This window comes from Bemisia tabaci, chromosome 2, assembly GCF_918797505.1.
Source record: "Bemisia tabaci chromosome 2, PGI_BMITA_v3".
In the NCBI taxonomy this organism is placed as follows: domain Eukaryota; kingdom Metazoa; phylum Arthropoda; class Insecta; order Hemiptera; family Aleyrodidae; genus Bemisia; species Bemisia tabaci.
The window spans coordinates 78168019-78181052 of NC_092794.1; the positions used below are offsets into that span (position 1 = coordinate 78168019).

At 35.2% G+C, this 13034-nt stretch overlaps 1 protein-coding gene across 5 annotated transcripts in view; it reads right to left on the reverse strand.

Annotated features, from left to right (window-relative positions):
- Window positions 1-897: 897 nt before the first annotated feature.
- shg (cadherin EGF LAG seven-pass G-type receptor shotgun) overlaps window positions 898-13034 on the reverse strand; it is a 79735-nt gene continuing 67598 nt past the window's right edge. For 2 of the 5 annotated variants that reach the window (XM_072296330.1, XM_072296332.1), the window contains exons 23-24: window positions 12404-12812; window positions 898-11630 (exon numbers count right to left, since the gene is read on the reverse strand). In XM_072296330.1, coding sequence (XP_072152431.1) covers window positions 11410-11630; window positions 12404-12812 — 630 coding nt within the window. In that variant the 3' untranslated portion in view covers window positions 898-11409. The remainder of the gene's footprint in view (window positions 11631-12403; window positions 12813-13034) is intronic. The other 3 variants (XR_011899185.1, XR_011899183.1, XR_011899184.1) reach the window with 3 other exon arrangements.

Sequence of the window (13034 nt, forward strand, 5' to 3'; positions counted from 1 at the left end):
CACAATATCTTATCGGGCTGCTTTGAACAATCAATAATCCGCCCGCTGGTCTTGTGAGGACACTGCATCATTGTACATAGACGCTCATGTTGCTGTTCTAACCCTGACTTCAGGTCCAAAAATCTACAGGATAGCATGTTGCCAATGCCCCCCCCCCCCCCCCCTCCGGACTGGATCAGGATGCTGCATGTAAAATGTGCAAAAGCTGGGAAAAATAGTAATTACTGGATATCTGGTGACAGGCCAAAAGCCCTTGTCCCACGATCAAATGAACTCATCAAATAGTCATCAAATGCAAGATGGCGACTGGTTTTCGCTCAAGTGTGCTATCATAAGTTAACGGGCCGTCAAATGTTGATGAACCCGCCATCTTGCATTTGATGAGTTCATTTGATCATGAGTTGAGGGCTTAAAGCCAAAGATGGCTCAGTTTTTCAAAATAGGTTGAGATCTCATTCATTACACTTCATTGTCACCTTCCGGCCAAAGTATCACAAGCGCCATGCAACATTTCAAAATTTCTGCCGCCATTTCATTCTTATATGGAGAAATTGTTCAACAAAGCCGTCCGAAAATTTCACTGAATTTTCTTTGTGCTGCCAAAAAAAAATTAAGTGAAACTTTCAAATACATTCAACCAACAATTTCTCTGTAAAAAAATAAAATGGCCGAAATGCTAAAACATCCCATGGCGCTTATGATACTTCGGCTGGAAGGTGACGTTACTTTAAATCATAAATGTAAATTCTTATTTACATGTGTACTAATTAGGTGATTAGGGAAATTTGAAGATATGAAACAAACTTATTTTCTTCTCTTTGGTATACCTGACTGGCTTTCAGTCAATCCATAGGAAAGATACAAAAAATCAATCATCATATGAAATAAAATAAACTATTTTCTAAGTACATTACAACATATTTATTTGCCAAAAAATGGTGTAAAAAAGAGCTACAAGTTTACAATTGAATTTCCTCCTATACAAAAATTGATTACATTTATTCCTCCTCTACTCTGTAAACATTAAATTTGATCCGTAAAATAATGAATAGCAAAAATACAGTGTAAATATGTTTTGAGAATGCATGTATTTACACATAAAAATAAAGCTGAGGAAACAAAAGAAGGAAAAATTAATTTTTTGTCCAAGAAGTAATAGCACATTCTAAGACACAGAAAAAATTTAACAGATGTGAAACTTCAACCTCATTGAAAATACGTTTATTGGGCAATGTTGAGTTTTCTAGGAAGGTCAAAAATAAAAAAGGAAGTACTCTAGGAACGAGATGCAATGACCTTGTGATCAATTACTTTAAATGTTTAGTTTAGAATTGATGAACTGTTTGAGCAACTAAAGGTTGGATACAAACAGAAAAGTAGATCTATCTTCGCGAACCAATCCTCAAAACGAAGATTTTCTTTGGGAGACAATTACTATGGGATGGGACTAAAAGCAACAGAGAGGAGCAAAGCCATTATAATTTGGCACAGGAGAATTAGAACTAGAACAAAATTACATCATTCAAGGGCAATCATCCAGTTCTATAGTTCTCCAGTCACTTGCCCCTTCAGAAAATCAGAGGGTTGTTTCCTTCTTAAAATGAAAGTACATTTTTTTTTCTTTGGTCGAGGAAAGTACTTAATGTATGAAAATAGAAAGATTGCCTCATGAAAAGCTAACTTTTTTGTCAACATGGAGGGGGTTGGCATGCTTTAGTCTTTCAAACCGTTTGAAAAGGTTGGTCCCTAAAGATAACGGAGTATATACTTCCCCTCCCAGCAGAGTCTAATAATAAATAAGAGATGGAACAAAATCTTGACATTGAGAACAGTTTTAGAAAAAGAGGTTGCTGAAGACAAGGACCCGCCTGACTTTAAGCTGTGGTTTGGTTCCTTTCTGTATCTGCTTCCAAGTATGTTACAACCAAGTTGGTGAATGCCTCCTCAGATTTCTGATTCCTTTCTATACTAGATTTTATTTTTTTTTTAAGAGCGAAGTACGCAGGGAATAGCATTAAGTGAATGTCCACGGCGACTTTCTCCTTTGTCAATAATGCCACTTTGTACCAAAAGCAACCGTAAAAACTACTTTTTCGGTTCAGTCTTGAAAGGAAAGAAACTAGGCAAAACAGCCATCACAAACAATATCTGAGATCATGACAAAAGAGCAAAAAAATAAATAAATAAAACAGTAATTAGAAGTCTCAGGATTAAATTTTCCTCCTCTCAGTCTTGTGACGACAAAATAAAAAATCTTAATAAAGACAAAAGTACAAAAACATTTTTTGAAACAAATCAGTGATGGTGTCATAGAATATTGATTGAAGAAAAATGGAATGGTGAGAGCTGGAAAGTATATTTGAATCAGCTATTACAGAAAGGGCACAATCGACAATTTTTTCGAAATTGAGTTTTTTGCGGTTTTCGCATTAGTTTATGTAGACACACCCTGTAGTGCAGACAGAGCACTATATTCGCATTTTTTATGTGTTTTTGACAGGGGTTTGTTTCTCACATAGAGCAGAAAGGGCACTGTTGCAGTAATATAGTGCCGTTTCTGCAGTACATGCCCACTGCAGGGTGCGCGCGCATTGGCAGCGGCAACTCGTCGTTTGTTTTGTTTTGATACGATTGAGAGGTTAGTTTTGCGTTTCAAAACGACAGTGATCACGCTACACGCTTCACTCACGCTGAAAATGAAAGGAGTGAGAATTGAACCTTGAGTGTAGGAAGTGAGAGGAGCCCGTAACAGGTTGGATGAGGAAGTAGGTAGAAGATTACTACGCTATTGAACCTCAAAGGATACATTTTTTTTTTTTTTTTTTAAATTTCTTGACTTGAAATAAGCCAGAAATATTTTTAAAATTTGCATAGCTACGGGCAAACCACATGGTGAAAGTTCGAAATCGCATACCATCAATTGCGACATTGCCAATTTTATTTCGTCTTCTTTTTTTGCTCTCAAGTATTCTCTATTAAAATTTTGTGTACACTTTCTTCACACCATCAAGATTGTTTTCGGAAAATTTCAAGGGAAAATCTCTATTAGTTCTCTTTAAAAAAATAGTATAAAAAGAGAGCAGAAATTTTGAAACGTTGCACTGGAGATGTACAATTTCCAACTTCCGCTATAGACATGCATCATTGCCATACATTTGAGATGAAAAACGAGGGCTAAAATAATTTTCTGGCTTCATTCTATCACTCTTTATGGCTCCTTCCCCCATGTATTTCAGAAAGGGCACTAATGCTCTTCCTTCAAGTGTCATTATTTACAACCCAGAAAGAGTATCATGTAAAAAATTTTTATGGAAATTGTCAGTCTACTTGGGGGACAAAAGAAAACATCGAAAATTTTTTTTCCAAAAGCTTATAGTTCACTCAAATCAGTTTTTTGCATTTTCTGAACAGTTAACATTTCTGCAATAGTGCCCTTTCTGCAATATGTGATTCATTTAAGGAATTGCGAGCATTGCAGGTTGATAATTGAAATTTTTTCCTCGTCGACAAAGTGGACATAGAAATTCATTTCCGCAGAGGAAGAATGCCCCTATCTTTTCTGCGTACATATTGCAAATCCAAAAATCCTCTTTTTCAATATTATTACGATTTCGTTGTTTTCTACATTCTCGTTTGGTCAGAGGATACTTTGAAAAATCCACCGAGCATTTTGCATCCACCAATTCATTAAGTGATAACGCAAAAATTGGTTCTGGGTTGCTATAATCAAAAATCTTTTGCACTTAAAAGATTTCAATCCTGATACCAGAAGTATTTCTGATTATTCATTTCATATCTACTGAGTACTCACTCTCATCGGGGGAAAATAAATTAATCTCAACAGCACAAATCATTCTGTAAAAATGGTTTAGACGGGAGTGTCTGATGAACACTTGATTTTAAGCCACTAAGGCCATCGCTGACTTCTGGCACCTCACGAATAAAAAAGACAAAATACAAGGGGTCCCAGAATTAAGTACGAATATTGAAGGAATCGAGGCTTTGGGTAAGAAAAATACGTTTTAGAGGTATAACTTTTACTTTCAAAAACGAATTCCCTGGGGGCCATGGCCCCCCAAAGTTGGAAGAAAACACACAGTTTCTTCTCAACACTGTGACAATGTATATCAACCAATATTAATCAAAATTGGGGGTAATTCTTAGCGCTCCTTTCATTTTTCACCTTCAGAAAGGAAAAACTAATTTTAAGGGAGGGTTTAGGGGGGTGTCAAACCTTAAAGTGGCCAAAATCATGGTTTCTAGCAACAAAAATTGATTTTCGACGGCACCACTAGATTCAGCGTTGAAAAATATTGGGAAAACATGTCTTGCATTTTTTCGTTGGGACTCATCGTTTTTGAGATAATAGGGAGTATTAGGGGATTAATGGTGATAACGGGGCCCCCAGGGAAAGCGTTATTGGAAAAAAAGTTGTAACACAAAAACGTCCTTTTTTGACCCAAAGAATCAATTCCTTCAAAATTCGTACTTGGGTCTCCTGGGTCACCCTGTAGATGAACCAGGAATAACTGTAAGACAAAATATTTCATCAAGATGAGCTGGAGACTCACCCTTTCAAAAAACGCTCGCCAAAGAAAAAGGAATGTTAGGGGGAACAAAATGTTGAGGATAGAAAATTACATGGAATTAAAAAAAATCACAAAAGGCACATTCCAATAGATGAATAAAAGACTATGAAAGTAACCGCTTAAAGGAAACACACAAGTTAACAAACATTAAGATTAAAGGGGGTAAATTAAGAAAAAAGAGCCAATGTATCAATATGCAGCGTTCCTGAACGTTACTGATGTTTACTGATAATTAAAGATAAGTTACTGATAATTTAAGACAAATTTTTTGCAAGAAATTTAAATAAATCATTTTTAAAGGCCACTATCTTGTCTGAACTTCAAATTTTTATGAACATCAAAATGAAAGAGCATTGAAAGCAGTGATCAATCATTAAAGAATTGGTCGTTTATCATTTAGTGAACAATCGCAATAATTCAAATTATTGTAAAATAGAGCATTACAATGTAAACAACATTTGATCCATACAAATGAACCTATCATAAGAGATTGATTCTGGAAGGCACTTAAAACTACAAACGATTTGGTAAAATTACGTACATTAAGTCCCTTGATTGAGAAAGTTAATTTCTTTACAAGGATTATTGAGACTAATGCATAGGTATTAGAGCCCCTACTAAGTCACAACATAACTGTTCACTTATAGCTGTTCAATTGGTGAAAAAGAAACCTGTCACACTGACACAATTAAGTACACAAGGCATAAACATTTCACGCAGGAAGATGAATAAAGGAAATACTTAACATATTCTCAGGGCTTGGGTGCCGATAGGAGAGATAGATATTATAGATATTAATGTTAATGTCCTTAGTGGTACACGAGTTGTTTTAAACCAACAAATTAAGAAACTGATTCTAATTACAAATTCAAAAACAAGGAGTTGAAATGATTTTGACTTACACTAATGATACAGAGTCAATAAAATTAATTTAACTGATGAGGAGCAAAGCAATGAGATAAGCTCCTAAGCTGTTTATACTTCATTGAATAAATTAAAGGACCATAAAACTGGACAAATGATTGCTATACTTACTTGACACATTAGAAAATAAAAATTTCAAAATTAATGTAGAGATTTTTCTAAGTATTCTATAGAATTTAGATTTTCCAAAGGGGCTTAAGATATTCGCTTCAGGGTGTACAAAAATAATGCTGTGATACTATTAAAGCTTTATGATTTCATGTGCACTAAGCTCATGATGGGCATGAGTAGCACAAGAGGAAATCACCTATAGGTTAATGAAAACAGTTCTGTAATAAGTTGTACGCTGGTACAGAAGCCGAAGTATCTGTACAAGGGATTCAAAGAGGGACTCATTAACAAACAAATATATGGAAATAATAATACAAAATATGATTTCAAGGTAATAGCGACGTTTAGAATTGCAGTAAACAATGCATCTGTTTGTTTCGACTTCAAGACATAAAGTGAATCAAACACTACTTAGTCTTGAGGATTGAGGCTTCTTTGTTGATTTGAAACTTGGAATTATGGAAAAAAAAAAAAATATATTGAATAAAATTATGCTATTTTGAATTCATTACTTTGAAAAGCTTTAAAAAAAGGTGTGTATACTTGCACATGGTCCTCTCTCATGCATTTTCGGCCACAATTTAAGGTTTCGGAGTCAAAATATTCAACTTTCCTGTTGATACGCCGTACACAGGGAATCTTTAACGACCACAAATGGGTGGAATCCAGTAACTTTAAATATTCACTTTTTTCTTTGTTAAAGAATTTCTTTTAGCTATGAGGTCTAGGACTTAGGTTTAGTACCCAAACGCATGTGCAGAACGAGGTATATGTTGAAGTAACACAGTTTAATTAGAATTAACGATTTCCTCAATTTAATCCTTAATATTCTATTAGAAAGATTGATTTCCTCTGTTGAAATATGCGCATGAAAAGGCTCGTTTTTTTCAGATTGATTGCTAGTAATAATATTTTTACTGTCGTACTTTGATTTCTAATACATCTAAAATGAAACGCTCATGATGATACTGAATAAAATTTAATGAGGCGTTTGTAGGTGATCCTCCCTCTCTCCAAACGTTTCATTTGAATCTACCCATTTTTTCATTCGATTTTGTAATTAAATTTTAGGAGGTTTCACCAGAAAAATTGAGGTGATAACTCCAGATTATCCACTTCATTCAAGAAGATTAAAAACACTTACAAATGAGACTAAGTAATAATGGGTTCATACGGAAAATAAGGCTTGCAACTGATTATTGTTATTCTGCAAGAAAATTAACGGACTTTCTTTATATTCACTGTTAAATTTTCACAGCAGTGACAGAGATCGAGCAGTCCTTCGTTGCAGAATGTTCCTGCTGAGATTCGATTAACATTATTGATTGTACAATTTTATTCAATATCTTGAGGAAAGTTTCAATTTAGATGTATCAAATATCAAAATATGATCACAAAATCATAATTTTGAGCAGTCAATCCGGGAAAACGAGATTTTGCATTGAATTTTCATGCACTTGTTTCAATGGACGAAGTTAGCTATTTTAAAGAAATTTTCTTTCCTTTTCAGGAAAATTTTAATGGTCCAACTACACCACATGTATCAGAGTGACAGAATAAAGGATCACATTTTGCAAAAAGGAACCACTATCTCTGGCTCTCCTATAAAAGCATATATCTGCATAGGGAAACCAATGTATGTGTGCTGTTTCTAAAATGGGCAAGAAATAGTGGTTCCTCACTGCAAAATGTAATCCAATGAAAAAGAGATATTGAAACCTCTTCTCACACAGCACTTCTGTCAACAATAGACACATTCATATCATTCTGTTATCCTTTTAACTTTCACAGAGATGGAAAATTCCTTCACATATAAAAATATATACAGCTTAATGAAACATTTTTCATACAATGATACAAACAAGAAAAGGCACTGTCAGAGGATTATATTCAGATTAGATACAAGTGTTACAATGCAGAGGCCACTTTCACAATACCCTTCTCATTTAGACATCCACACTGCCTGGAAATGGCAGCGACAAGATTTAGCCATAATTGTCTGATCAAAACTGGCCCTGAACTACTCAAGTGAAATAACTAATCTGGAAACAAATGGTATCTAACTTACTTTAACAATAGGGACCACCTGACCCTCCTCCAATCAATGGTCTCAATTGCATTCAATAGATCTGTTTGCATTCATTCTTTACGTTTAACATATTTCCCCCTGAGATCAATACATTTTTCTATCGTCAGAGAGTCTTTATATGGAAGCTAAAATTGTTTTTAAGTTCAAAAGATTTCATCTCATTTCATGAAAAATTATGCTATATCCCTGCATGTTGCGAATCTCTGTTAGGATTGTAGTGAATTATTCTTCTTTCTTAATATTGATTAACTCCTTGAAAGCACATTCCATTCAGATACCACCGCAATGTCTTCCCCTCTTTCCCTGCCCAATGATATGATTGCAAAGAGTTCTGTTTAATAAATCTCATCATGAGCATTCACAGCCCCTCCCTCCTTGATACTTTTTCGTTACTTAGCCATTTAGATTCCAATTTGCACACACAATAGAGCCTTGCAAGTTGGAGAAAGAGCAGTCAGAGGGGCTTCCTGAAAATGTTGTCACTACTTCTCCATGCTAGAAATCTAGAGAATATTTCAATGATTAAAAATTACAAAAAAAAAAAAAATAATAATAATAATAATAATAATAATAATCTCCATTAATCACCACTTTTTAAATTAAACTACTGACATCTGTTTCACGGAAATAAAATAAAATAAAATAAAATAAATCTTCCTATGATAGAGTTAGAATCTTTTAAGCGTAAGTTCCACATCTAAACTTATTATGCTAATGGAAATACTTCGTTGGGCGAGTTTTTTACTTGCTTAGTCATGATAATTTGATTAATAATCTAGGGCGTAACAGTCACTCACTCTGCAAGATGGCAACATAAAATATCTAAACAATCAACAGTGCTTTAGGTTTGAAGAATTGAAAATTATGTATATCTTACAAAGTAGTGTAAAAAATTGGGTAAAATGAGTATTTACAATTATGAACAATAATAAAAGGAATTACAAAGTTTGGAATGATAATTAAAAATATCGCAGTCGGTATAACTACTTAAACTACAACTGTACAATGATTCAAATTAGGTACTAGCCAAAATAATGCTACATAAAGGTGAAATAAATTTCAATTCACATTAGCAATGAAATCATTTTCCAACCTTAGAAATAATTTTTTTACAACAATATCCTTTTTTCACTTCAAATTAAAAATAAAGAGCCTACAGGCTTTGGCACTGGACGGCATTTTTACTCTGATATAACTCTTTAAATATTTCAGGAACTATTCAGAGGCCAAACAAGATTCTCAACACATCTTAAAAATTATCGAAAGACTGCACTTTACCCACACCTCTTCTCCAGCTGCCAGCTCCTTTGACTCAATACAAAGTTAAGTAGTTACCATCATATAGCAAGAGACTACAAAAACAATGAAAAATCTCTGTTGAAAGAGCATGATGCAAAAATGACAAAAATTACCCCTCCCCCTCTTTCAAAATTCTTCAAACTTTGTCTATTGAAAGCTCACACACAAGCCCTTTGTCCCCCAAAATGTCAGACTTTAAATTTGGAGGGCACGCGAGGGGGATCCAAAGTCAAACCTTCATGTTTTAACAACTCCTAAAACAAATATCAAAATTCAATTTTCAATAAAAATCGTGGAGAAATTACCTACTACTGTGACTTCACCACTTGCTGAAAAATGAAAGTCCCTACAAACTCTGATAATTTAAATTAAATTAATGGCATATGGCAGGAATGATGGAGAAAATTTTGTTTAGGCAACAAGTAACTATTAGCACCATTGCTTGACTTAAGGACCTAAGTTTAAGAGGACTATTTCCACTTTTCAGACTGTTTTTTGTGTTAGAATTTTAAGTCTCTAAGTTTTAGGGAGCTCGGTTTACATTTGACGGAGCCTGCTGTTGATTTTGACGAACACAATACTGCTTGGAGTCACCCGGGAAAATTAACTAGCTGAGTGATCGACAACAAAAATTATCTAAAGATGGCACTTACATTTCTTGTGGATTGATCAAATTTAGGCATGGATCACAATTTGCATTTAGATGCGAACATATCTGAATCTGTGAGAATGAAAACACGCTAACTTGGAAAAATGAAAATAATCAGGAGACACAAAATACTGCACAATAGGGGACTTGTTACGATGAGTGACTAGGTAACTTTGAGAAAAGGCTTTTCCTTAAGGCAACTTGTCCTAAGAACTTGTCCTTTCCACCAAAAATCTTTCTCTTATTGTAACTTCTTCACTTACTGTGCAAATTCTTGTGTCTCAGGAACATTCTCATTCTTCCAAGTTGTTGTGTTTTCATTCTCATTGATACAGTTGTTATAGAGGTCCCCAAAGATTTAAAGCGCAACCTACAAACTTCAAGAATCTCCGTTTGTCAAACTGAACAGTCAAAAGGCACATTTGAATATACTGACGGAATAAAATTTTAATTCGTGAACACAATTCGGTGAACAGTTTTGGTTATGCTGAGACACAACTTAAACTCACCTTGTTATTTTTTTCCTTGTGGACCCTTGTAATTTTTCTTCCCATATGAACACTGATGGACAAGTGCTAGAAATCAATGAGAATTTTTTTAAAAATAAGGATTCTTTCAGCACGTCAAAAAAAAAAAAAAAAGTCACTTTGACTGAAATTGAAGTATGGTCGAAAAAGGAGCATTTAAAGTTAAAGATGTAAAAAATGTGAGCATTAACTTAATGGTAGCATCAAGCAACATATGCTGGGTCAAGATTTTTTAGAATCTCTGCGGTTCTAACTTCTGACACTTAAAGTGAGCATTTCAAGAGAATTTTCAACAAATTCACTTGAAATCCAAGTGGACCTATTTTGAACATAAATTGATGACATAAACAAGAAACCCATTACTTCTAATTTCCTCACAGATCAACCTCATTTCAAAGCATCTCAGCATAAAAGCAGAATCCTGAGAAGGACGAGTCCTGAAAGGGGGTAATGGCGGAGTGGTACTGCCAATAAGACGCAACAGTGATTAACAGCAACAATACAACCAATGAGCTGTTTTGGTGCTCTGATCGTCGCACTGCACAAACTGCATAATTTGCCATCAGTCATAATGGAAGTGGTGGATTCACAAATCCTTTGCCACCATGCAATATTATGCAATAATGCTGCAGATACAACTCAATAAAAACAGAAACAAGTTTGTGGGTAACTGAACAGAAAAAATACAACAAAACTATTACATTTGAAATGCAAAAACTAGTTCCTCTTGGAAACTGAGTTTGAGACAAGTCAAAAACTGTAAAGAGAATTCACAGGCACTCTACGAACTTTATGACGTCTGTAACCTGCTATCATAAGGAATTAAAATGACCAAGTGAAGGTTTTACAATTCAAAAGATTTCGATCTACCACTGGCGTTGTGATCACTTAAAAAAAAAAAAATCTTTTGCAGGTTGTCTATGAGCTATGAATAAAAAACATGGAGATCAAAATGAACTCTATCATCACACTACAAACCTATAAATGAACTGAATGAAAATCCTTTCTTTCTTCATCTGTTCTCTCTGAGTGTTTTATGATAAGCAGTACATATAAGGACCCTGCATCGAAGTTAGAGATTAGAATGACTTATTAAAGATTTTGGTCAACTTAAATTACAGAGATCAGGCAGGGTAAACTGAAAATCTCTCGCCTGACAACTATGTTACCTCGAATTGAAAAATCGAATCACTCGCTGCGGAAACTGAAAGGGTAGTCTGATTAGCACCAAGACTCCGAACCAGTATGTTGGAAATTGTCATCCTCTTCGTCACTGGGGTCATCGCCATACATATCTGCTAGTTTACGGAATCGTGACCCAAACTTGGAAATGTATTCAAAGTTTAAGTCTCCTTCATCTGTGCCTGATGCCAAGGTTGATAACGAGCCAGTTGTACTACCGTCTCCTTCATAGGCATAGTATCTCACATCATCAAAGGGACCTATAAATGATAGTCAACTATTGATTTTGGTTTTTAAGAGGATATTTAAGAGGTGAAAAAAATAGGAAAATTCAGGTATTTTTATCAATTTCTTGGCACTTACAGAATAGCACAACAAACCAGAGAATCAAGGGAGATTTGCCCTTTCATATTAGCGACATTATTTTACTCATGAGAAATTTTTGAACCTCCACTCTTAAGTTATAAAGAGGCGCTTATAAGTTATTTAGAGGCTGGTATGGTTTTCCAAACAGGATCTAAGAGCATCAAGAGGTAATGTTAAATTGAGGAGCTTGGAAGACAAGGCGCATAAGTGCATTTATAGAAATTCGAGACTAGAGATTAGAGCCCAGCTGCCTCAGCTGCGTGCCAAAGCTTGTTATGCTTGTAGTATGAAGGTGTCGGAGTAAAATCCAGAGCTTCAAACTCGTCTTTTTCAAAATAATAAAAACTGCACTTATGCGCCTCGTCTTCCAAGCCCCTTAAAATTGTTTTGACTATGTTGTTCTTTCATCCCATGGCATGGGTCAAGACCATACAATTATTGCTTTGGTTGATTTAAAAACAATAAATCTCCCCCCCCCCCCCTCCGCCACAAATAATGGCACAGCTAGTTCTATGAGCTGACATTCAGCATGGCTAGCTGGCTGATAGATTTGGCTGAAAGAACTTTTTCTGTACTTAGTTCACTCACTTACCACCAACTTCATACAGGAAAGTTGCACAACTATGAGGAAAGATACCCATAAGAACGCCATGAAAAAATAACGTACCTGTTTCAGGATCATTGTCAACAGAACTTTTCTTGCCATCCAGGAACCCGCAAATATCAGGAACCTCACCGGGAGAGATTGCAGAGTATGGTAACTTTCCATTCCCTTGTACGTCATCATAGCCAAGGCGGAGAACAGTTAGGTCATAGCCAGTCATGTCACCTTCGCCACCTCCTTCGTCCTCATAATTGATGATGTTCTCCCGAATGTCATCTGCATCTTTTAGCATTTCGTCTGCTTTGCGGCGGTGTACGACTACTCCGACAAGCAGAATAAGGAGAACAGCTAGACAGGCAAGAAGAGCTAAAAGGAAACTAGCATCAATGCCCAATGATACAGCACCTGCAATGCCTAAACTACAGCTGGCATCATGGTTCTTTGCAAAACTTGGCATTCCCAGATTAAAAGGCTGAAACAAAAAGCAGTTAATGCTTATCCTGATGAGAAACTTCATTGACAATCTATCCGTATAAGTTCAGTACCTTAACACCGATTAAATTACAAAATATTTACCTAAAAGAACCCAGAAATACCATGAAAAGTCAGTGATTCTCAGAAAATTGCGTTGAAAGTTTGAAAGTTAACGTACGGTTTATTTTCGGCCCTAAATAAAAAAATTAGACAAATCGTT